Raw genomic sequence first — 23710 nt, 5'->3', positions numbered from 1 at the left:
GCCCCCCAAGTCCAGTGTTGAGTTGACTCTGAAATGCTGCCTGTTGGGATGGACGGAAAGAGCCTTCAGATCTACCTACCCACCACCTCCCTGAGCTATGGGAAACAACACTGGGTAATTTGGGGATTCTGATGACCAGCACTTCAGTACGGAATATGGATGACTACATCCTGGGGTGATTGCCCTGGCTAGTAGAAGGCCATTATATAGAGCTGTTAGGATTTATGGCATCAAATTAAACAAAACAGTGCTTGTACAGAAAAATATAAAATTATTCGAGTCCTTTATTTGTGCTCTGGCCTAAAGATCTCATTCCTTTTCAATTAAAATGCTCAATTTTCATAATATGGTATTTAATATTCTTTATTATGCTCTTAAAACCAATATTCTCAATACTGTCCGCTCACTTTATTTTACTGAGAACACTGGACATAATGTCCATTGTTCACCAGAAGAGCAAAAGCTTAAGCACTGTCTTCTTCTCATTGCCTGCAGCGCCCCATCATCTCCATCTGCTGGGGCCACAGGGACTCACGGCTGCTGATGGCCTCAGGACCCGCCCTGTACGTGGTTCGAGTGGAACACCGGGTGTCCAGCCTACAGCTACTGTGCCAGCAGGCCATCGCCAGCACCCTGCGAGAAGACAAGGATGTTAGCAAGCTGACCCTGCCCCCCCGCCTCTGCTCCTACCTCTCCACTGCCTTCATCCCCACCATCAAGGTACAGCCTTCTGCCCTCCCCATTCTCCATCCTCACCTCTCTGCCACCCACTGCTCACCAAGAGGAGGATAGGGACAGGAGAGATGGGGGAGGGCATCAGAAAAGATGCACAGGGCTCCCTGCTTCACCAGAGTGTCCAAAAATGGCTCAAGTGTGACTCTGCAGAGTTGCGCCATGTCCTTCCATGCCCGCATATACTTCCCTGAGTATCAAAGTGAGTTTTGCCTTGTATGGTAGTTTCACCTCTCTCATGTTCATGCTGGTATTCCCAGCTTGACTCCCTGTCGTCCTGATGATCAAAGGAACAAGTGTTTATTTAGCACTAACTGTATACTAGATTTGTACCATCCTTTGTAAAAATCAGTTTTGTTCCATCCTGACTTCCAAACAGAATCTGACATTGTTTCCACTTGAGAAACCAAGAAAGAAATTGGTAGAAGTGAAGTAACTTGCCCCACAGCTAATTAGGGAAGAGGCAGGATTGGACCCAGTCAAAATTTAGGCCAGCTCTCCTCTCTGCTGTGCTGGAGGGAGAGCCCCCCTACCCTGATCCCTGGCCCAATACAGCCGCCTGCCGTCCTTCATACTGACTGTGCCTCCAGAAACTATAAAGGCAGCATGTGAATGTAAACCTGCTACTCGTGCAGGTCCTCAGTACCCTAGGTCCTTTTCTATGTTTTATCTCTACTTCTGAGTATCAGATTGATTTGTTGGGTGCTTTTTTTTTACTGATACTTCAGAGTTTTAGAATCTCTCATGATTTTTTTTTTCCTAGATGTTTTCCATTGATTCCACACCAGCAGTTTTCAACATTGCTGTATTGTATCATATTAGGAAACAACCTAACCAGTCTTACCCCCAGAGGTTCTGATTTAATTGTCTCAAGTGGGATCCTAGCTTAGGTGTTGTGTGATGAGCACCCACAAATTGTGAGTTGCTGTTCCATACCACATAGTTAACCTTTCCCAAGCTACCTGATGTGCCCACGCCTTCTCTGTTCTCTGTGTGAGTCTCTGGAGTCCCAGCTCTTTCCTTTTCTGCCTGTGTCCTGCCTCTAGCCCCCAATTCCAGACCCCAACAACATGCGAGACTTTGTCAGCTACCCCTCAGCAGGCAATGAGCGGCTGCACTGCACCATGAAGCGCACAGAGGACGACCCGGAGGTGGGCGGCCCGTGCTACACCCTCTATCTGGAGTACCTGGGCGGGCTCGTGCCCATCCTGAAGGGGCGACGTATCAGCAAGCTACGGCCAGAGTTTGTCATCATGGACCCGCGGACAGATAGCAAGACAGGTGGGACCCTTGCTGAGGGACTGAGCCCTTGTTCCCCTATGGTTATGGAATGTCATTACTTAAAACCCATGCCAAAAGAATGCCTTTTGTGAAGTGAGCCTGAGTTGGCTAGCGTGGAATGTCCCTGAAGCTCCTGCATTCCTAAAATCCTATTTAAGTGACAGTTTTCTAAATGTACTTTCTGATAGGTTAATAATGTTGTATAAGGCATGATGGAGTTGGGGCCATGGTAGAGAAAACCAGCTCTGAGAGAAGGGAAGGCTGACCCAGCTTCTAGCAGGGAAAGCCTCCTCTTTTTCAATTATAGACCAAGCATTCATGAGTGCCCTAATGTCAAATTGAGGTGGTTTGAAAATAGTAATGGGCCATGTCTCTGCCCTCCTTGGGTAGGTGAGATAATTTATCTTTTCAGGGCCAGGAGTGTGGCTCAGAGACAGAGCATTTACCTAGCATGCATGAGGCCCTGGGTTCTATCCCCAGTGCTCAAAAAAAAAAAGAAGAAGAAGAAGAAGAAGAAGAAAGGAAAAGAAGAAGAAGAAGAAAGAACACTTGAAGCCTTCAGCCCTGTCCCTGGCCTCCTGGCCTTCTGCCTCTGTCCTTCACTGATACGCTATTAACTGCTTTTTAGCTAGTTACCAGTGAAAATTTCCTGCTTGTCTATAAAATCTTTAACATGATGGCTCACTCTACCCTTGAACAGACTCCTTCCTGTGCTGGTCCTCATTGCTTAGTTAATGTGTTAAGGATACTCTTGCCTCCCTCTCTCTCAGATCCTAGACTGTGATGCTCTTGTAAGAGGGTACTTTGGTGTTTGGTGCCACTTAATGCTAGCCCAGTGTCTGCGTACCCATCAGTACCTGCAGCTCAATGTGCTGCCTTCTGTGAGACATTACCTGACACCCACCACAGAGTGAACAGCACTGTACTTGGTACCATCCCTGATCATGGGCTGTTTAGACCTTCTCAGCACACTGCAGTCATCATGGTTCAGAGGCTTTGCCCATCAAATCCTGAGGACCCAAGGGAGGGAACTGAGTCGTCTTTTTGTCCCCCAGAGCTTCCCAAGTGCTTGACCTTGAAACAACACTATTGGATTGAATCTGTTTTTATTAGTTTATACTTTAATGTCCCTACTTCCTTGCACTAGTTCACTGTCCTGCTCATCAGGTTATCCTTTGTCTGTCATTACATCCCTAAAGCTGCTGTGACATGTGCATGACCCTATATCACAAAGCAGTGGGCTTGTTCACCCTAAACCTCGCTTTCCCATGCTGATGTTTTACGCAGTTGCTCTACCTGTCCGCTGCACATTATTTGCTCAGCATCATTGGGAACATTCTCCTACCAGTGTTACTGTATAAATTCAAAAGCAATGAACCTCTACTTTAAAATATTAGATATGTATTTTTTCCTGTTTTTTGACTTATGTAACAAACTAGTACTAGGAACAGAAAGCAAATAGAAAAATTTGGAGCTGTCGGGGAGGAGGCATATAGGAAGGAGGGAGAGGGAAGATAGAAAAGAGAGCAGAAGATGTTAGCATGGTTTCAGGAAAGGGAGAAGGAAAGCTGACACTAATTGGAGGTGCCTGGGGAAGGGGTATAGAGAACGAGTCCCAAGCAGAGCCTGCGCACATGTTCTCTCTGGCTGTCAGTATCTAAGGCCCTTCCTCTGGATGGGACTCCATAAAACCTATGCTGAAATCATAGGGTACTCCTGAAGAACTGTCTGTCCTCCCACTACAGAGGGGACAGGAGGGGGTATGTGGGCACCAAGGCTGCAGCCTCCTAAGGCCAGACTTGCTTAAAGCCTAACCTCATTACCCAAAGGCCTGTTTTCCCCTAGTGCTGACATTTGTCAGCTCATACCAAAGAGGCTGACCAATTGCTAACAATCCTTTGGGGATTGCCATGTTTTATTTTTATAATTAAAGAATTATAAGTTGTAAAGCAAACCAGTCAACAGTGCCTATTTTGTATGAGGTCCTTTAGTTTCCTAGATAACAGAGAAGGCCCGGGATTATCTCTGTTTTTAAGGAGTTTGTAAACCCTTCTGCGAGACAAGACAAACACTTGAAAAGTTCAGTTAAGAAATCAAATTTAAATACCTCATGACAAAAATAGAAGCTGTGTCACAAGGCACAGTGTGACTGATTGCCAACTGAATGGTATATATAAACTAGCTCAGAGAAGGAAATGATTCCTGTCTTTGAAAAGCCAAGAATTTTTCATCTTGAGAAGCCAATTAACTCTTCCAAGCCTATGCATCATTGTTTCTCAAAATGTTGTCCATGGGCCATCTCTATGCAGACCACCAGGGAGACTTATTTAATATAAGTTCCTGCTCGCTGTGGGTTCTCAGTGATTTTTATGCACTGAAGTTTGTGATCCACTGTTGTAAATGTTCTCCAAGTATATTTTTTAGTGAAAATTCACAGATTTTCAAAAGGAATCTTTATCAGAACTTGCTATGGACCGAACTGTGTGCACTCTCCCCCAAATTCACATGTGAAGTTCTAACCTCCAGTGTGAGTGTATTTGATAGGACTTTTAGGGGATAATTAAAGTTAAATGAGGTTATAAGCGTTGAGTCCCAAACTGTCAGAACTGCCCTTTATGCTTGTGTTTCTGCTGCGCCTCAAAACCTTCCAGCCTCTACCCATTACCAGTTGCAAAGCTTCTTTCGTTTATTCCACTATTCACTACGGCAGCACTGACTTCCCAGTACCCAAATCAGGATTAATCAGGGTTCTTTAGAGAAACAAAACTCATCCTCTGTGTGTATGTGATTTATTAGTAGAATTGGTTCACACAATTATGGAGGGTGAGAAGTCCCAAGATCAGGGCGTTGTCACAGGTAGTTCCAGGGAGAGCTCTTCCTGCTTTTTGGACAGCTGCCAGAATTCTCTGTGTGTTCACACAGCCTGTCCTCGGACCTTGTGCATTAAAAAGAGACCTTGCTCTTTCTTTTTATAAGGTCCTAATTCTGTTGGATTAGGACTGACTGACTAGGCCATTACTTTAGGTTTAGAGGCTGAAATAGAAAGGAGCTTAGTATTTTTTCCTTTGACATTTTTATGCTATTTTCTAAGCAGAATTAGGAATTTTTTTTTTCTGCCATTGTCAAAATGACATGGTATTTTAATGCCCCAAGGAATACACAAAATAGTCTGGCACTGTTCACTGAACTGAAAGTTGAAAACAAAATGGCTTTGCTGTTGTGCTTCATGACACATGGAGAACCACCTGGCTTGTTGGGACTTCTAGCCAGCTCAGAAACCCATGCCAAGCAAAGGCTCCCTGACCGCCTCCCTGGGAACCTGCTTACGACCTAGGAAGGCTCCTGTTCGTCTATATCTGCCAGTCTATCCTCTGGTTTATGCAGGGATCATTGTTAAAGTCTAATTGATTTAGCTTCCCTTAAATTGGTATCTTGCAGATGAGATCTATGGAAACAGCTTGATTTCTACTGTGATTGACAGCTGCAATTGCTCGGACTCCAGTGACATTGAGCTGAGTGACGACTGGGCTGCCAAGAAATCTCCCAAAATTTCCAGAGCTAGCAAGTCACCCAAACTCCCAAGGTAATCCCAGTCTTCAGGGTGTTCCCCACCCCCACCCCCGCCTTTTTTTTAAGCTCTGGACAGAAATGTGTTTGTGCTAGCAAATTAGTCCCATTGAATCTGACACTAGGGGCATATTCTGAACCATCTTTGATCCAGAATGCTGCCCAGTTCAAGAACATTTTTTGCTCAGATAAACTTTGTTAGGGCCGGGGCTATAGCTCAGTGGTAGAATGCTTGCCTCACACATGTGAGGCACTGGGTTCAATCCTCAGCACCACATAAAAATAAATAAAGATATTGTATCCATCTACAACTAAAAAATAAATTTAAAAAAAATAAATAAACTTTGTTATGTTAAAAAAAAAAAGGAAGACGGGCTGGGGTTGTGGCTGAGAGGTAGAACACTCATCTAGCACATGCGAGGACCTGAGTTTGGTCCTCAGCATCACGTAAAAAGAAATAAAATAAAGTTATTGTGTTCAGCTACTTCTAAAAAAAAGAAAAAGAAAGGAAGGAAGAAGCTGACAGCTGTTTGTCAAGATCAACCTTTTTTTCTCCCTCATCACTTTTTCTTCTGGGAGACTGCACTTGGAATATTCACAGCTCTTTTTTGTTTTTCTTAAGGATAGAAAAGACACTCAGTGGGAAGTTTACCCAAGCCTCAGAATATCTCCAGGGGTTAGTAGCAATGGTGGGTGACATAGGGCTGGTCATAGTTCTCAGGTTTATTTGTTTTTTCTTACAATTTAAGAAAAGGAAGAAAAAGATTTTACAGTGGGTGCTGCATGTTGAGAACACCAAATTAAGTGCCTACAATGCTGTAATTGAGAAAGTAATAGTAAATTTAAAAAATAATAGTTCCTAGGGTTTGTCTGAAGACAGAAAACTAAGAGTAAATGGACAGGCCTGCATTGTCTTAGAGAGTACTGCCTGCCTTCTCTGCCGCCAGCATTGTAGGCAGTATGACCTTGGATAGAGGTAAGAGCTTCCTTATCTATGGATGATAATGGATGGACCAGATCCTTGCCAAGATCCCCACTAGCTTTACAGCTCCATGATGCTATGCAAAATTAAGGTGTTTAATCAATTTACATACAGATATAGACATTCCCAAGTGCCCAGCTCTGAAGCAACTAGTTCATTGGGCAGTTGATATACCAGGGTGTCCCTACTCGGTTCAAGGTAAAGAACATGCCCATCATCAGGGAGAATCCCACGTGTCTCTTCCATTTTATATGACTTCTGACATGATAGATTATTTTACTTGTTCTAGAACTTCATGATGTTGCATCAAACAATATGTGGATTTTTGCTTAACATGATTTCGAGATTTATCTGTGTTATTGCATGAATCAGTAGTTTGTCTTTCTTTTTTGCTCTGTGGAATTATTCCACTATTGCAGATATACTTCTGTGTGTTTATTGTATTTCCATGGATATTTAGTAGTTTAGGACTACTGTGAATAAATCCATATAAACATTCTTTTTTGAATACATGCACTCATTTCTCTTGGGTGAACACTTAAGAAGGGAGGGGCAGAGTCATGAGTTAGATCATTGTTAAAACTTTCTGAAAACTGCCACACATTATTCCAAACTGGCTGCAGCAAGTTCAGTTCCCAGCAGCAGCACATGAGAGCTCTACCTGCGTCCATTCTCACCTATAGCTCCATTGTCATTGCTCAAAATAATTTTGCCCATTCTTCTGGGTATATAGTGATATTGCATTATGGTTTAGGTCTAGTTTCTCTGACCAGTTAAGTGGCTAAGTACCTTTTCATATGCAGATCAGCCCACCTGGCTATCTATCTCCTTTTGCCCATTTTTTATTGGGTTGTTTTTCTCTTACTGATTTGCAAGAGTTATTTGTATATTCTAGCAATGGGTCTTTAGTAACGTGTATACTTAACAAATAGTCCACCATGTGAAATCCGTTATGGTTAGTGCATTTTGTGTCCTATTTTAAAATCTTGGTCTACCCTAAGGCTGAGAAGATGGTCTTCTGTTCTCTTCTAGCAGCTCGAGAGTTTGTATCTCAGATCAACTTTACATCTAGTTAATTTTTGTGTGCGGTGTGAATTAGAGGTAAAAGTTCATATTCCCATATAGATATCAGTTGGTCCAGCAATCTGATTTTTTTTCATCTTTATTCTAAAGTTTGTTAAAATTGCACATAAAATTTTGAACCTTACAATGCTGCCACAGTGCTTGATTTTTTTCCATTAGATGTAAACATACCCAAATGCCTAGCTCTGAAGCAATTAGTTCATTGGGCAGAGGGCACTTACTATATATAAGAAATTAAACCCTTGGCATGTAGATGTCCATTTAAGGCTGCCACCTCTTGCCTGGTCCCTTCCTCCTCCTCCTCTTCCTGCCTGGAACCCCTCCACACAGCATCCAGGCTGATAGCCCTGGCTCACAGCTTTCATTAACTTGATCCCCAATTCCCCTATTCCTCAGGAGCCTGAAGTTTCTCAACAAGCTTGCAAGCATTATGTATGAGGTTCAACACATATTTATAGGATGTTAGAAACCTTGTTATATTCATTTGTAACCCTCTCTTTGGGGTAGACTGGCATTGAACATGTGCACCTCAGTGTATAAAGAAAGAAAGTATAAAGAACCGAGCAGAGCTAGAATCTGGTGTCAGAATTCAGCAGAAAAGTATTAAATTCATTGATCTGATATAACTATTGCAGGTGGTAAAGTGTTAGATGAATCTGTTAAAATTCAAACTGTCGTGGAAGGAATTTTAAAAAATCATAGTGGCCTCAGAGTGAGAGAGGACTTCCCTTCTTGCATTTTCCCCAGGACTGATTGTACACACCCCTGGCAGAAGTCATGTGGACATTTCCAAACTTACTCTTAAGTGGGTAGAAAGTGAAAGACAGTTCCCTTACAAATGAAGTTCCTTTCAAATGACTTAATTGGGGGCTGGGGGTAGAACACTTGCCTACCAGGTACAAGGCCCTGGGTTCAATCCCCCATACAGAGAAATGGGAGGAAAAAAAATCTTGATCTAATTTCAACATATTTTCAGATGTTGTATTTATTATTCAATATACAATTCATTCTTTCCTCATATTCCTAAAGCCAAAGCAGGAGTAAGAGCTTTGTGAAAATAGGACCTTGGCTGCAGAGAATTGATGTCCACTGCTGACCTTGGAAGGGAAGAAATACTGGCCTGACCCCCCCTCACTTTGTCTCCACAGGATCAGCATTGAGGCCCGGAAGTCTCCCAAGCTGCCCCGGGCTGCTCAGGAGATCTCCCGATCTCCAAGGTTGCCTATGCGAAAGCCTTCCATCGGCTCACCCAGCCTGACTCGGAGAGAGTTTCCTTTTGAAGACATCACTCAGGTAGTAACACATGGCTGAACCCTCCAGCCACTTGGACACTCCATCATCCTTCCCCTACCTGCCTGCCCTACTCTCTACTACCTGCATTCAGGTGCCTGGTTCTGTTCCATGTGCCTCTCTGCCTCTAGAAACTTCCTCCAGTGGCACTCTGAATGAGGCACATCCACTTTTCTACCTGTGCCCCTTCAAGTCAATTCTTGTCCTAGAGTGACTCGCCATTGTCTTCAGCAAGAACCCCAGCCATGGCCCCTCAGTCCAGCCATACCTGACTCCCCTGCCTCCTTTGCCTCCACTCAGCCTGCTGGAAACACAAAGAGTTTCCAAGAGAATTTCCAAGGAGAACAGTGGATTCAGAGTCGGTTTCCTTTTTTAGACCAGTGATTGGGGGAAAGCAGGGGCAAAGAAAACTGTGCCCAAACCACTTTGGTGGACTATTTATTGATTTAAATTATTTTAAGCAGGTTTGCTCTGTGTCACCCAGGCTTGTCTTACATTCCTGGGCTCAAGTGATCTGCCTGCCTCAGCCTCCTGAGTAGCTGGGATTACGGGTACATGCCCCCATACTCCAGCTTTGATGGCATTTTAAACTGTACATGTGGACATGCTAGGACAGAACCACTCTCACTCTTGCTCTGTGCACGGCCATTAGAAAATGGGAGCCTGGCCTGTTCTAGTTAACACCTGGTCTTAAAAACAACAGAAGGATGGCAGGAATGATTGATGGTGTGCAATAAGTATGAAAATTCTTACAGGGACTAATAAAAAACATGGAAGTAGACTGAGATTCTGACTTTTTCTTTTCCTTTTTTCCCTCACAGCACAATTATCTTGCTCAGGTCACGTCCAATATCTGGGGAACCAAATTTAAGATTGTGGGTTTGGCTGCTTTCCTGCCAACCAACCTCGGTGCAGGTAAAAAAATAAAATAAAAAAAAAAAAAAAAATCTTATTCTGTTATTCCACTGCCCCATTTGAAATCAGACTAAAAGATTCAGTTTCAACCTTTGGCAGCCTGAAGTGGAAAATGAGCTCCTAAGACAGCACCAGATTAGCCTGTGTGTTCTGCCAAACCTTCACTCCAGCCCAGAAAAGTTTGAATGAATTAATTTTTCAGATCACTTTTGCTACTGGCACTTTTTTAAAATGTTAATTCCTGAATTTAAAGAAATAAATAAATAAGAGAAATATAAAACTCTGTCAAAGCTCTCAAAGATGTTTAGCTATTTTGGTTTATGTGGGCACGTGAGACCAGAGTCCAGCTTCTTGAATTACAAGAAACATCTGAACAAAATGGAGGAAAATAGTTTTAAGGGATTTAAGAAGTTGGCTGACTGTTCTTAGTGGTAAATATTTATAATTTCATTTTTCAGTACCAGATAAATGCCCCACCCATGACAAGTTTGAGACACAGAGGAAAACCAAACTAAGGGGACTGAAACTGGGCCAGAATGCAGACCTTGGTTCTCATCTGCATCCTGCCCAATTGAGGAGTGCTCCCTTGTGAGATTGACATCAGAGATAAAGAAGAAAGGAAAATGGCAGATTCTTTAAAAGTACCTTCTTTCTGCTGGGTGGCTCTCTGTTTGGTTGAGAGGCTGTGGCCCATCCCTATCTTCCTCATTGCCATCTCGTTTCCCATATACACGTCTCTGCCAGGCCAGCTCAGTCAGACGGGCCTGTGGCTGCATCTCAGATGTGCTATGTCACCTACTAAAAATGGTTTTTGAAAAATTTAAAATCTGTAAGATTGTTTTCATGCAGATCCTTTAATATAAATAATTCTTGCAAATCAGATGTTAAAAAAAAGATCTTTTGCTCTGCATGCATCTTCAGAGATTTATTCAAGAGCTTTGCATTTGGATTTTTTCATTTTAGGGTTTCTTAGCTTCAAAGAAAAAAGATGAATAAAAGTAAAACATAAAAGTGAGGAGATAACAACACACCACCCCTGTTCATGATGCAAAGAAAGCATATTTTCTGCAACCTAGAAGTTCTCTGAGGACCACAAAAGTCTGTGCAGCTGTGCATCAGTGCCCTGTTGATGGAGATGGTTGATTTTTAATAACCACTGTTTGAATATCATTATTATCCCCACATCAGTAAGCTGACAACTCAGCCATCTGCCTATAATAAATATTGAAAAAAGGAATGGAAGTCAGACTTCACTTAAGGGATCTTCTCATTCTACCCTTATTTCTTGTATGATGAGTAGATCCACAAATGAGTCTGTGAGACTCCTTGAAGAAGCAGATGCTGCCTGCTGCCAGTCATCTGGGTGCCCTAAGACAAAAGCATTGGAATCATTGTTCAAATCGTTAACCTTTTTAAAAAGAGCACTTGGGTCTATATGTTACTGTTATCAAACTATAAAAATTTTCCACATGATTCTCTTGGAGAAAAGATATTAACTCTTAGATTCTGGGAGGCATTATATATATATATATGGTGTCCCATTAAATATTTTCAAAGACTGTATATTGTGAACTTAAAAAGTGAGTGTAGTTCACTGTATTGGATATTTTATTTCCTTCAATTAGGACTGCCTAACCCATGAAAATTTTTTAGCATTTCTTGATTTTAAAAATTCATAAGAGATTCAGAATTCAGTAGATTAAGAGGAATATACAGTAAAAATCAAAGACACCTAGTTTTCTTCCTGGAGGCAGCTGATATTGCCTTCCTAATCCCTCCTCACATTTTTTTTTTCCCTATTTGTCAATCGGGACAACAAAGAATAGCACTTTAATGCATTAACTCTTAAGTTATATAGAACCATACATAATGATTTCACCAAAATTTATATTCTTTTTCTTTTGTGGGCAGGAGTGGTGAACACATGAGTCCCTTAGCCATCAGCCCGAGCACCAGCCTTGCATAGAGGTGCACAGGGACAAGGAGCTCCTTGGGTTCGTGGCCCTACATGTAGAGCTGTCTTCTGATGGCAGAGAGCCACAGCCCTTCTTTTCTCTTACCACTACTCCACTGGTGCTTTGGCTCCCCTCTGACGTACCTCTATTCATGTGTCCTTCTTCATCCTCACAGTGATCTATAAAACCAGCCTGCTGCATCTCCAGCCACGGCAGATGACTATCTATCTCCCAGAAGTTCGGAAGATTTCCATGGACTATATTAACTTACCTGTCTTCAACCCAAATGTTTTCAGTGAAGATGAAGATGATTTACCAGGTGTGTTCACACATGTGACTGGTCTGTTGTGGTTCCTCTCTTAGGGAGTTTTATACTTAGTGTCTTTTACACTTTACCCTTAATGGTCTCCCTTATCTCCCCAAATAGCTCCCTCCAGTGCTATATTGCTGCTGCAGTTGTTGTTGCTGTTTGTGGCTCCCAGGGAGAGAGGCGGGTTTACTGAGGGCTTCCATTCACCGACAGTGACTCAGTAAAGAGACTCTTCCCTTTGGAGGGGAAGATGCCTATTCTCACTATACCCTGCAGACCAGAGAACATCTGGAAGAGAGATCTGCACAGTAATGATAGGAAACTTGAAATGGAACCAGGTTTGTGCAGCCAGAGGATGGTTGTATCTTACTAGAGACCTTAGTTACAGGCCCCAAGTGCGGGCTCAACTCTTGATAAGCCAGTTGGCTGCTTTCTGGAGTTCTGGTGTGATGTCAACCAGCCTATACCACAAGCCTGTTAGATCTGTTTCCTGCCCAGAGACTAGTTGCCACATGGCAGTTAGCCCCATCCTTCGGGCTTCTGAGTCAATGGAAGTGTTCTCTGAACAGGAGCCACAGTGGCTCATTAGGCTTCTAAGAGCTCAACTGCCAGGGTGCACTTCCGACATGGGCACAGACAGCAGCTCTGAGCAGCTGCCTGCCGGTGTGGTTCACACGCATGCTCCATGAAATCCCCACTGCGTGCAATAGGGAGTGTTGATAGGGTTTTGTTCAGTAGCTCTACCTTCCGTAGTGTCTGAAATGCCAAAGAGCATTTAATTAGGGCTGCCTAACCCGTGAAATTATTCTTCACCCAATATGCACATTGCTAGCAGATTCTTTATTGGTTTTTCTACGTTTTAGGTGATTCTACTTACAGAATCTTAATTCTGTAATTTCAGATGTGTATCTGTTGGAAACACTTCCCACTCTAACCAATCCACAATTATGGATAGGTTGGAAGCCTAGACATTGTAAGTCCCCAGTAGAGTTCCACACTACATAACTACCCTCAAGTTTCTTTAACTGTAGTTATTTGTAATGGCATCATTCGGGCACCTGGTACCAAATGCAGAAGGTTCCATCTTTGTTCATTGAAAAGCTCTGGCAATGCCCTTAACCCACAGTGACAGTCAGGCTGTTGTGTGCCCTTCCAGAAACAGAGTAGTTTGGGGAACAGTTGCCCTTTCTCTAAGCAAACACAGCTCATTCTCTAGCATTTGCCTTTTACATGCTAAGGGTGGGATAAGTTCAGATGTATTGCTTATTCTGACCCTATTTCACAACACTCTTTTGCAAGCAGTTCTTATTCCAGTTTCCTTTCAGTGACAGGAGCATCTGGTGTCCCTGAGAACAACCCACCTTGTACCGTGAATATCCCTATTGCACCAATTCACAGCTCAGCTCAAGCTATGTCCCCCACACAGAGCATTGGCCTGGTACAGTCTCTGCTGGCCAATCAGAATGTGCAGCTGGACATCCTGACCAATCAAACTACAGTGGTGGGGGCAGCAGAACATGCAGTTGACAGTGCCACCCAATACCCAGTCTCCAACCGGTACTCCAACCCTGGACAGGTGATTTTTGGAGGTGTGGAAATGGGCCGCATCATTCAGAACCCTCCTCAGTTGCCCTTACCGCCACCGCCGCCGCCACCGCAGGGGGCCATGCAGCTGTCTGTGGTGGACCACGGAGACCGAGACCATGAACACCTACAGAAGTCCACCAAGGCCCTGCGGCCGGTGCCTCAGCTGGCAGCAGAGGGGGATACAGTGGTCTTCAGTGCCCCCCAGGAGATCCAGGTGACGAAGATGAATCCCCCACCCCCTTACCCAGGAACCATCCCTGCTGCCCCCACCACAGCGGCACCCCCACCCCCTCTGCCACCTCCACAGGCCCCAGTGGATGTGTGCTTGAAGAAAGGAGACTTCTCTCTCTACCCTACATCAGTACATTACCAGCCCCCGCTGGGCTACGAGAGGATCACTACCTTCGACAGCAGCGGCAACGTGGAGGAGGTGTGCCGGCCTCGCACGCGGATGCTCTGCTCCCAGAACACCTACACCCTCCCCGGCCCAGGCAGCTCAGCTACCTTGAGGCTCACCGCCACTGAGAAGAAGGTCTCCCAGCCCTGCACCAGTGCCACCCTAAACCGCCTGACAGTCCCTCGCTACTCCATACCCACAGGGGACCCACCCCCATATCCCGAAATTGCTAGCCAGCTGGCCCAGGGGCGGAGTGCTGCCCAGAGACTGGATAACAGCCTCATCCATGCCACCCTGCGGCGGAACAACCGTGAGGTTGCACTCAAGGTGGCCCAGCTGGCTGATAGCTCCCGAGCCCCACTGCAGCCCCTGGCCAAGCCCAAGGGTGGCCCTGGGGGAGCAGTGGCACAACACCCTGCGCGGCCCCCGCCAGCCTTGTACACCTGTAGCCAGTGCAGTGGCGCGGGGCCCAGCGCACAGTCAGGCACCATTCTGGCCCATGCTGTCAGCACCTCCCCGTTGGCCTCCCAGTCCTCTTACAGCCTCCTCAGCCCGCCCGACAGTGCCCGCGACCGCACTGACTACGTGAACTCAGCCTTCACAGAGGATGAGGCCCTGTCCCAGCACTGTCAGCTTGAGAAGGCCCCTAGGCACCCCCCACTGCCCGAAGCTGCTGTCACTGTGAAGCGGCCTCCCCCTTATCAGTGGGACCCTGTGCTGGGTGAGGATGTTTGGGTCCCCCAGGAAAGGACAGCACAGACTTCGGTGCCCAACCCCTTAAAACTGCCCCCTCTGATGTTAGGGCAGAGCCAGCACCTGGATGTGACCCGAGTACCCTTTGTCTCCCCCAAGTCTCCTGCCAGCCCTACTGCCACTTTCCAGACAGGCTATGGAATGGGAGTTCCATATCCAGGAAGCTATAACACCCCTTTGCCTGGAGTGCAGGCTCCCTGCTCCCCCAAAGATGCCCTGTCCCCAACACAGTTTGCACCACAGGAGTCTGCCGTTGTCCTGCAGCCAGCGCACCCACCCAGCCTCTCATACTGCACCTTGCCCCCCATGTACCCAGGAAGCAGCACGTGCTCCAGTTTACAGCTGCCACCTATCGCCTTGCACCCATGGAGTTCCTATAGCACCTGCCCACCCGTGCAGAACCCCCAGGGCACTCTTCCCCACAAGCCCCACGTGGTGGTGGAGAAGCCCCTGGTGTCCCCACCACCACCTGACCTCCAAAGCCACATGGGTACAGAGGTGATGGTAGAGACCGCAGACAACTTCCAAGAAGTCCTCTCCCTGACTGAAAGCCCTGTTCCCCAACGGACTGAAAAATTTGGAAAGAAGAACCGGAAGCGACTGGACAGCCGAGCAGAGGAAGGAAGTGTTCAGGCCATCACTGAGGGTAAAGTGAAGAAGGAGGCTCGGACTCTGAGTGACTTTAACTCGCTCATCTCTAGTCCTCGCCTAGGGAGAGAAAAGAAGAAAGTGAAGAGTCAGAAAGATCAGCTGAAGTCAAAGAAGTTGAACAAAACCAACGAGTTCCAGGACAGCTCAGAGAGTGAGCCCGAACTGTTCATCAGCGGGGACGAGCTGATGAACCAAAGCCAGGGCAGCAAGAAGGGGTGGAAAAGCAAGAGGAGTCTGCGCACAGCCAGTGAGCTGGAGGAGTTCAAGTGCCGCAAAGCCAGTGAGAAGGAGGATGGGCGTCTGGGCAGCCAGGGATTTGTGTACGTGATGGCCAACAAGCAACCTCTGTGGAACGAGGCTACACAGGTGTACCAGCTGGACTTTGGAGGGCGGGTGACCCAGGAGTCGGCCAAGAACTTCCAGATCGAGTTGGAGGGGCGGCAGGTAAGAAAGTTGCAGGGCTGTGGCCACTAAGTGAAGGATATCAGTGCTTTGGCCTTCCAGGAAAACTTCAAAAGGCCGAGTGAGAGCCAGGCATGGTGACATGCACCTGTAATCCCAGCTACTCAGGAGACCAAGGCAGAAGGATCACAAGTTCAAGGCCAACTTGGGCAACTTAGGGAGACCCTGTCTCAAAATAAGGGTTTGGGGGGCATAGCTCAGTCAAAAGATCTCTTGTCTAGCATAGGCAAGGATCTGGGTTCAATACCCAGGACCATAAAAAGAAGCCAAGCAGGATGAGAGGAAACAACTAATGTCTCTTAGGTGGAGCCATTAGGATTATGATTCTGAGTATGCCCACTGCTATCTTATGTATTTTTAATCCCAGTAATGCATGTACTAAGTATTAGTCAAATGATTCCATGAGATTTGTAAGGAAAACAAGATCCTGCTCCACCATACCCACCTAATGGCACCTTTTCCCCCTGAGGCAGGTGTTTCCTAGTGGTTGTTTTTTTCCTAGTATTTGCCATCATATTTGCAAAGAACATGCTTCTATTTGTTGATGTTTCAATTTTTGGTTTCATATATTACCTTCTTCCTGAAGAACTACTCATGGACTGTGCTGTCTACTTCCATCAGGAGCCAGCAGACCTGGTGGCCTCTTTCCCACCTTGTTTCCTTTCGTTTCTTTGCTTCCCTGCCACCCCTCCCCTCAGGTGATGCAGTTTGGACGGATTGACGGCAATGCATACATTCTGGACTTCCAGTACCCCTTCTCAGCTGTGCAGGCCTTCGCAGTGGCTCTGGCCAATGTGACTCAGCGCCTCAAATGAAGAGATTGGTGTGGAGAGAAGACGCCCGCCGAGGAGCCTTGGGAGGAGGAGCCTGCACTGCTGGTACCAGAAAGACCTGAGATGTCAGCCGGGCAGGAAGAGCCCTGAGGCCAGAGGGGCGCTAACCCTCAGGCCTTGCGCATATTTGGTTGTCCTTTACTGTCTTTCTTTTCTTTCAGTCGTGTGACATTTGGAAGCAAAGAGTGCAAGGGGCCTGGTGTTCTTTCAGGAGGGACAGCCTGGCTGTTAAATGTTCTCCTGGATCTGCTTCTCAGTGCCTGGGACAAGGGCCTTGGAGAGAAGACAGACCACCTGCTAGCCTGCCTTTCTTTCAGACATAGGGAATATGAGTTAGGTTCATTCTCCACAACTTCTGGCCTTTACTCCTCCAACATTACCACTAGTGCAAAACAAAAACTTTTTTAAAGATCACAACCAAAAATCTTGCAGATTCAGGTTCTCCTGGGGGAATGGGGACAGCTTTTAATTTATTTGTATTGTGCCACTCCCTAAAAGGTGACTTGAGGAATAAAGGCATTTGGGCAAATGAACTCTGTTGACTAATGAAAGCAGGCTCTGTATGGGGGTGCTGTCACTGCTTAACTGCAGTTTGGTCATGAGTAATGTCAGTGATGGGTGAGGAAGAAACTGCATGTTGGACAGGCTCACAATGCTTTGCAGACACCTGAGTGACTCAGGAGTGTGACCTGTGCAAGGGCTGAGCTCCTCTTCCAAGGATGTTTACGTTGGGAGACTCCACTAGTCTCATCCTGTGTCAGAGTTCCGTGGGACCAATGATGATCATCATTGAGGTTGACTTCAGCAGAAGGTAGGAGACAGCAGGGGAAAGATCCTGGCCCGGGGTAGGGCAAGGAGTTTTCCAAGACGGTGTGGTGGTCAGTCACTAGATCCACTTCCTGAGAAACAGCCATTGTCCTCCCTCTGCCTTTGGTTTTTGAACCTAGAACCCATTACTGTAAACATGATTTTTCCCTTCCAATATTATTGTTCTATCCTTTCTCTTCCTAAAACTGTGGACGAGACTTGAGTTGAAATCACTCCTTTCCTCCTCTTGGCTATGTTAAAATTCAATTAACTAGAAATGTTTCCATCGAAATAGAAATTATAAACACAATATTGTCAGCATTTGCCAGGGTTTTAAAAGTTAGGAGCATAGTCAAGTCTTTGACAAAAGTTAGGATCTTCTCTAAAGAAACAAAAAGCTGTTTATTAATTGTATAGACTGTTTACTAAGGTTATTACCTTAGTAAACAGTCTATACAATTTACAAACAGTAAACCACTGGGAAAAAAACATTGTTAAAATTATCGATCTTACTTTAGGGAGTGGGTTCTCTACTTCTTTGTTAATAGGGGGAAAAAAATCTGCCTCAAGTCTCTTTGCCTGCCTCTCCCCCTTCCGCAGTATCCCAGTCTGTCACAAGGTCCGGTCCATTTTTTGATGGTGGTTTGGTGTTCATTCCTGTGGTGATGTTTATGGCCAAAGTACAAGAACTGTCTATTGATTTTAACTCCTAAATATGGATTTTATTTAAAAACAGAAGGATGGAAGATGCTACAGAAAAGTATTTTTAAATTTAAAAAAAATTAATTCCTATTTGGATTTAAAATTAGAAAAAGAAACTGGCCCATTCCTTTTGTAGAATGAGGAGATATCACTCATCACTCTTAAGTCCAAAGAAATGCCAACAAGGTTTTTAACAAGAAGGACATCTCCCAGGTGATACTGGAGTTTCCCATGTTAGAGATTAAAATATTAGACCCAACTGTTTGATAGGTAAATTTTGATTTGTCTAATTCTTATTGTATGAGTTCCTGGAGCTTGATATGGTGTTTCAGTGCTTCTTATTAGTTGTGCAATAATTGTTATTGCCTGTTTCTGAAGTAATTTAAATACAATTTCCCTATTCTGTTGACCAAGAGATAATTATTACCTTGCTTTTCATAGTATTCCTAGGAATTATTTTGTTACTAGGTATTGGTGAGTTATGCCCATTTTATTGTTTATTTAGAAAAATAGTATCTTTGTAATGATTCATTTGGTGGTAGTATACTTTACCACAAGAAATAAAGAGGATATAATAGAAGATGTTTTTGCTGGGTAATTTGTAACTTTCTAATTGGGAAAAGTTCCTATTAATCCTTTAGAAGTGATCCTTTTTAAAAATTCTGTGGTATTGATTATATATAAGAGAACATTTCTTTGAGACAGTTATGCCCTAATTCCCCTTATTTTGAGAATTTTAAATTTTCAATTCATAATAAAGGATTATAGGAAATGGAGAGACCCGTTAGTGAAATTCTTAAGAAATAAGTTTTAGTTCTTTCAGTTCTGACTGGTTTTTGAGATGCAAAAGCCACAAAAGGGTACATTTTAGGACTTTTCTTAATAAGAACAAATGACTCCCCAAAAGCCATTTTCCCCCCAAGGAGCCACAGATGGGTGCATCAGGGATGGCTGCTCGCCCGAGTCTGCAGGGGCATGAGAAGCAGGGTCTCCTGCCCAGTGAGGTGGAAGCTGCTGGCTGCAGCCATGGTGCCGTGATGGTGTCTGACTTCATCGTAGAGGTTAAATGCCACCAATACGAGGAGTTTAAGCAGCAGAATTCCAGGTACTTTGTGCTTATTAGTAGCAGTTTATGAATGTCAAGATACCTTATTAAATTTAAAAATATTAGTGAAATGTAAAGTAAACTACATGAGGTCTTTTTAAGGGAATCTGTATATTAACAAACATAAAAACCAATTTTAAATTTGTTTAGCTCTTAACCTCATCAAACCAAAGGCCGTGGATGTGTATACAAAATACCCATTGAATGTTTAACCTGGGAAAAATTGGGGCCAAAGAAGGAGGAAGCTCTCAAGACTCTAATGGTGTGTAAATGAAAGGCTTTTGCAGGTTGATGTTTTTCATCTGTAGCCCTCGCTCCACTGTTAGGTGTCCACAAGGACATGCAGAAACATCTGAGGTTCACTCTGAAATCAGAGCAGAAGGTCAGGAGGCCCCAGGGTCAAGCTTGATCTGTCATAAGGTTGGAGGGTGACCTTGGGCAAGTCTGGGGCTGCCAGATCCAGCTTTGTCCATCTGGAAAATGGAAGAGGCGCCTGGACTATCATCCACACTCCCCCGGCAGCCGGAGAGCTCAGAACTGAGCAGCTTCATCTTCCCACTTGACAAGCGTGGAAAGTGTGTTTCAAAACATTGCCTTTTTATGGAGAAGTGTTTCCTTTCCTGAGTCTGTGAGCTGTCTGCTGAATATAAACCAGTGCGTTTAACAGAATATCTTTAGAAAGTTCACCTCTAAATACGTTTCAAAACATGCTTGATCTCATAAAATTACACAAAGCACTGATTCCAGGCAAGTTGGAGGAATCCCCTGAGTGTGCCCTACTCAGTGGGCGCCCTTGAAAATAGCCCTAAGATAAGTCACCACTTTCCCCCATAACTGACTGAGAGTGTGTTCAGGAAGAAGAGAGGAGTATGAATCCAGGCGGATCCCATCCTTTAGTGTGCTCCTGTGCTCCCAGCGCTGCACCACCTTCTAATCCGAAGGTTTATCAAAAAGGGACCTGTGAAAAAGGAACCCGTGTGTGGGCTGCAGATCATGTGGCCAGGTCTATGGTTGCGGACAAAGTTGGCCGAGACAAAACGCGTCTGAAGTGTTGTTTGGGTCCTGGGAGTTTGTATGAACACACGACTCAGAATGTGGCGCCATTTGGGTATTTTCTTTTCTCTGGCTGATAAACTCTGAAAGGTTGTGGCTTATTTTGTTTCCCTTTCTTTGACTTTGTGCAATTTTCTTGTAATTTTACTTGTACCTATATTTTCTGTTTACAAGTTCTTTTTAAGGGGGGGCTAGGATTCTAAGATCTCGTTTATTGTAGATAAATTTTTTTTTCATGTTGTAAAAAAGCATGGGTTATGCATTTGAGTGAAAAAGGCACTGTATTATTTACCAAAGGGGTATTGTTTTTGCATTTGTTTATAAATGCATTATTTTGGTACTGTAAATTTGAACATCACTTCTGAGTTTATTACTACTGGCATTTTCTTTTTCTTCCTTCCCCCAACCGTGTAAGTGTGTGATGAGGCACACAGGTCCCAGACCACATAAGACCACCAGCATGTTCTCTCAGACCTTGGGAAGGGCGTGCACTGCTTTGTGCACCTCGGTTCCTCTAGTGTCGTTTGTTTTTACTTCAGCATCCTGCTTTGTTTTACTTTCCAGGCAAAATCTGTTGAGTTTCCCGATTGCATTTCAGTGAGCTCCTCTTATTCACCTCTCTATGTATGTATTTTGTGTATTAGATTGTGCAGGAGGTATTCTAGAAGGCATTAATGGTTTGCATTCAAAATGATGTGGTTTGTCCAAATTATTTTCTGCCTTTATTACTGAGATGGATTAATCTCCTTATTTTTTTTCCTTGATGATTTGAAACTGTAAGAGTTGTCCAGCTATTGCTTAATAAAATTTTGCAGATCAAAAAACTTCTACTTGTGTGCAGAATTCAGATATGGGTCTTGAGTCCTTTGAGAAGACATCACCTCGCTCCACTGGTATGACCTGGCCACCCTCCAGTTGCTTCAAAGGTCCTGAGGCAACTCCCACCTGTGACTTAAGACCCTGAGATTCCTATCATTGTTTTGCCCACTTTGCAAGGTCAGAGACTGGTTTGTGCTCTTGATGAATTGATTTGAGTTTAATTTTGGTTTTGCTTGTTTTTTTAAAGAGGGTCCTATTAATAATGCATATGTATAGCCCTAAAACATATCAAAGGTGCTAATTATATGGACACCTTCTTTGTTACTTAGGAAACTTAATAAAGCCTGGTTTTAAGCAGTTCATCTCTACAGTGCTAACATAATTGCTAATCGTTATTACTAATGAGTACTTGAGGGCCTGCTTTCTCTCCCCTCAAGTTTCCTATGAACACACAGGCAGGAAGCTGGGGCATAGGAATTATCTCTGCAAAGACTTTATGTGTATATATTTACAAAACTGCCCTTTAGTTCCTTTTGGAGATTAAAAAAAATAGACATGTGGTCACTTGGGTTTTAGGAGAATAACAGACAGAAAAACAGAATAACCCAAGCCACTGTCAACTCTAACAAATTCTGATGTAAGTTGTTTTGAAATTATTGTAAGATTATAAATCTATGCTTTAAGTAGTAGTAGTAGTAGTTATAAATGCTAACCACTTTGAATTTTGTAAAAGAATTAAAACATTTTATTTTACTATGAAAGTTGACAAACTTTAAGTAATTTTCTTTGCATCTTTATCACTTTTACCAGGTAGCAAGGAAAATTGGCCCAAAACAGGCTCCAACACCCTACCACAGGGCAGGGCAGGGGAACACTTAGCTTCCATGAAAAGAAGAACTCCCAAACACCAAAACAACCAGCTCATACCTGGGCATCAGAAGGGCGCGTCTAGGACTGTTGTCCCCACCGTGCCCGTTGTCAGCGTTGGGACCATTGGCTGTGAGACAGTGTTTCCAGGAGGGGTTTATTTATTTATTTTATATATCTTTATTTCACTTTTTTATGTGGTGCTGAAGTTTGAACCCAGTGCCTCATGTGTTGCTAGGCGAGGGCTCTACCACTGAGCTACAGCCCCAGCCCTGAGTGGTTTATTTTTAGTGACTTAGTAAGAAAATTTAGCAAATCTCTTTCCTTCTACAAACTTAAACTTATTTTGGAAAGGATTCATTCTATTTTTATTCCAGTTTTTAGGATTCTTTTCCTGGTAGCATGAAGAGAACAGGAAATCAGCTTAACTCTTCCAAAAACCCAATGTAGAAGAGAAGTGACCATCTCCTGGAGATCACATTGCAGTTTTCCAGTAGAGATAGCAGTCACAACCAAACCCCTGGCTCCAGTATGAAGTAGATGCCTTTGCTTCCCTTTCTTTCAGGAGAAAATTGGAGTGCTAAGAGGTTGAAATTATTTCTGGATTTCATATATAAAAACCAATCCTGAAATAGTACCCAAGATTTCTGAGTCACATTAATGAATAGACCTAAGTTTATTCCCAGCTTTTCTCTCTGATGTCTAGTAAAGATTTGTCTGTAATGAGCTGTGAGCTGCCAACACTTAGCTTCCATGAAAAGAGGAACTCTAGCTGGACACTTTTGCCCCTCCTCGGGTGAACTCCTCTGCTGCAGAGAGTGGGATTCCAGCCCTCACTTCGGCACTCTCAAAGGACTGCACGCTCGGCTCAGGGTTGCATTGCCCACCCAGTCATGACAAAGTGAAGGAGAAGGAGAGAAAGAAAAGTGCTGGGGCTTACATGCCCTCTTTACAGGGGAAAGGGGGAGCAAATGATTTTGGGGAAATGCATGGGCCCCAGAACAGACAGTGACCGCCAGTTTTTCAGGCTGTGCTGTGGGATGTTTGATTTTCAGTCACTGCTTCAGGAGTCAGTTCTTCCTGGGAAGGGACTTTCTGTTAGGTGAGGGAACTGCAAGAAAGATGTCCCTGCACTTGGGGAGAAAGATGATCAAGGATTAGGAGGGATGAGGGCAGGGGGAGGTTGAGACCTTGGCTCTGGGACTGTATAGCTTAGCATGTCAAAGTGCCATGCTTAGGGGTGTCATTTTTGGAGCCCCCAAAATGTGGCTCTTGTGATTATGCTTGAAAACAGTGACTTAATCTGTGAGTAACAAAGGACTGATAAATTTGTATTCAAACACTAGATAACATTGAAAAATCAACCAGGCCAGACATAGTGGCACATGCAAGGCCGTCTGAGCAACTTGGCAAGACCCCTTCTCAAAGAAATAAGAGGGTAGTGTGTTGCTTGGTGATAGAGCATTTGCCCAGCATATGCAGAGCCCTGGGTTCAGTCCCCAGTATAGCAAAACGGGGGGAAAGGAGTGCACTGGTACCAAGGGACTCCTGTAGGGAGT

At 44.3% G+C, this 23710-nt stretch overlaps 1 protein-coding gene across 6 annotated transcripts in view; it reads left to right on the top strand.

Annotated features, from left to right (window-relative positions):
- Positions 1 to 21444, top strand: part of Tulp4 (TUB like protein 4) — a 223355-nt gene extending 201911 nt beyond the window's left edge. For 3 of the 6 annotated variants that reach the window (XM_076858082.2, XM_076858083.2, XM_076858081.2), the window contains exons 8-15: positions 496 to 720; positions 1779 to 2013; positions 5452 to 5596; positions 8794 to 8938; positions 9757 to 9850; positions 11981 to 12124; positions 13441 to 15947; positions 16664 to 21444. In XM_076858082.2, coding sequence (XP_076714197.2) covers positions 496 to 720; positions 1779 to 2013; positions 5452 to 5596; positions 8794 to 8938; positions 9757 to 9850; positions 11981 to 12124; positions 13441 to 15947; positions 16664 to 16780 — 3612 coding nt within the window. In that variant the 3' untranslated portion in view covers positions 16781 to 21444. Of the gene's footprint in view, positions 1 to 495; positions 721 to 1778; positions 2014 to 5451; positions 5597 to 8793; positions 8939 to 9756; positions 9851 to 11980; positions 12125 to 13440; positions 16121 to 16663 lie in introns of those variants that run through there. The other 3 variants (XR_013091583.2, XM_076858084.2, XM_077109620.1) reach the window with 3 other exon arrangements.
- The last annotated feature ends 2266 nt before the right edge of the window (positions 21445 to 23710 follow it).

This window comes from Callospermophilus lateralis, chromosome 6, assembly GCF_048772815.1.
Source record: "Callospermophilus lateralis isolate mCalLat2 chromosome 6, mCalLat2.hap1, whole genome shotgun sequence".
Taxonomy (NCBI): domain Eukaryota; kingdom Metazoa; phylum Chordata; class Mammalia; order Rodentia; family Sciuridae; genus Callospermophilus; species Callospermophilus lateralis.
Note: the sequence above shows the minus strand (reverse complement) of the source record. Positions and strands in the feature narration are given on the sequence as shown.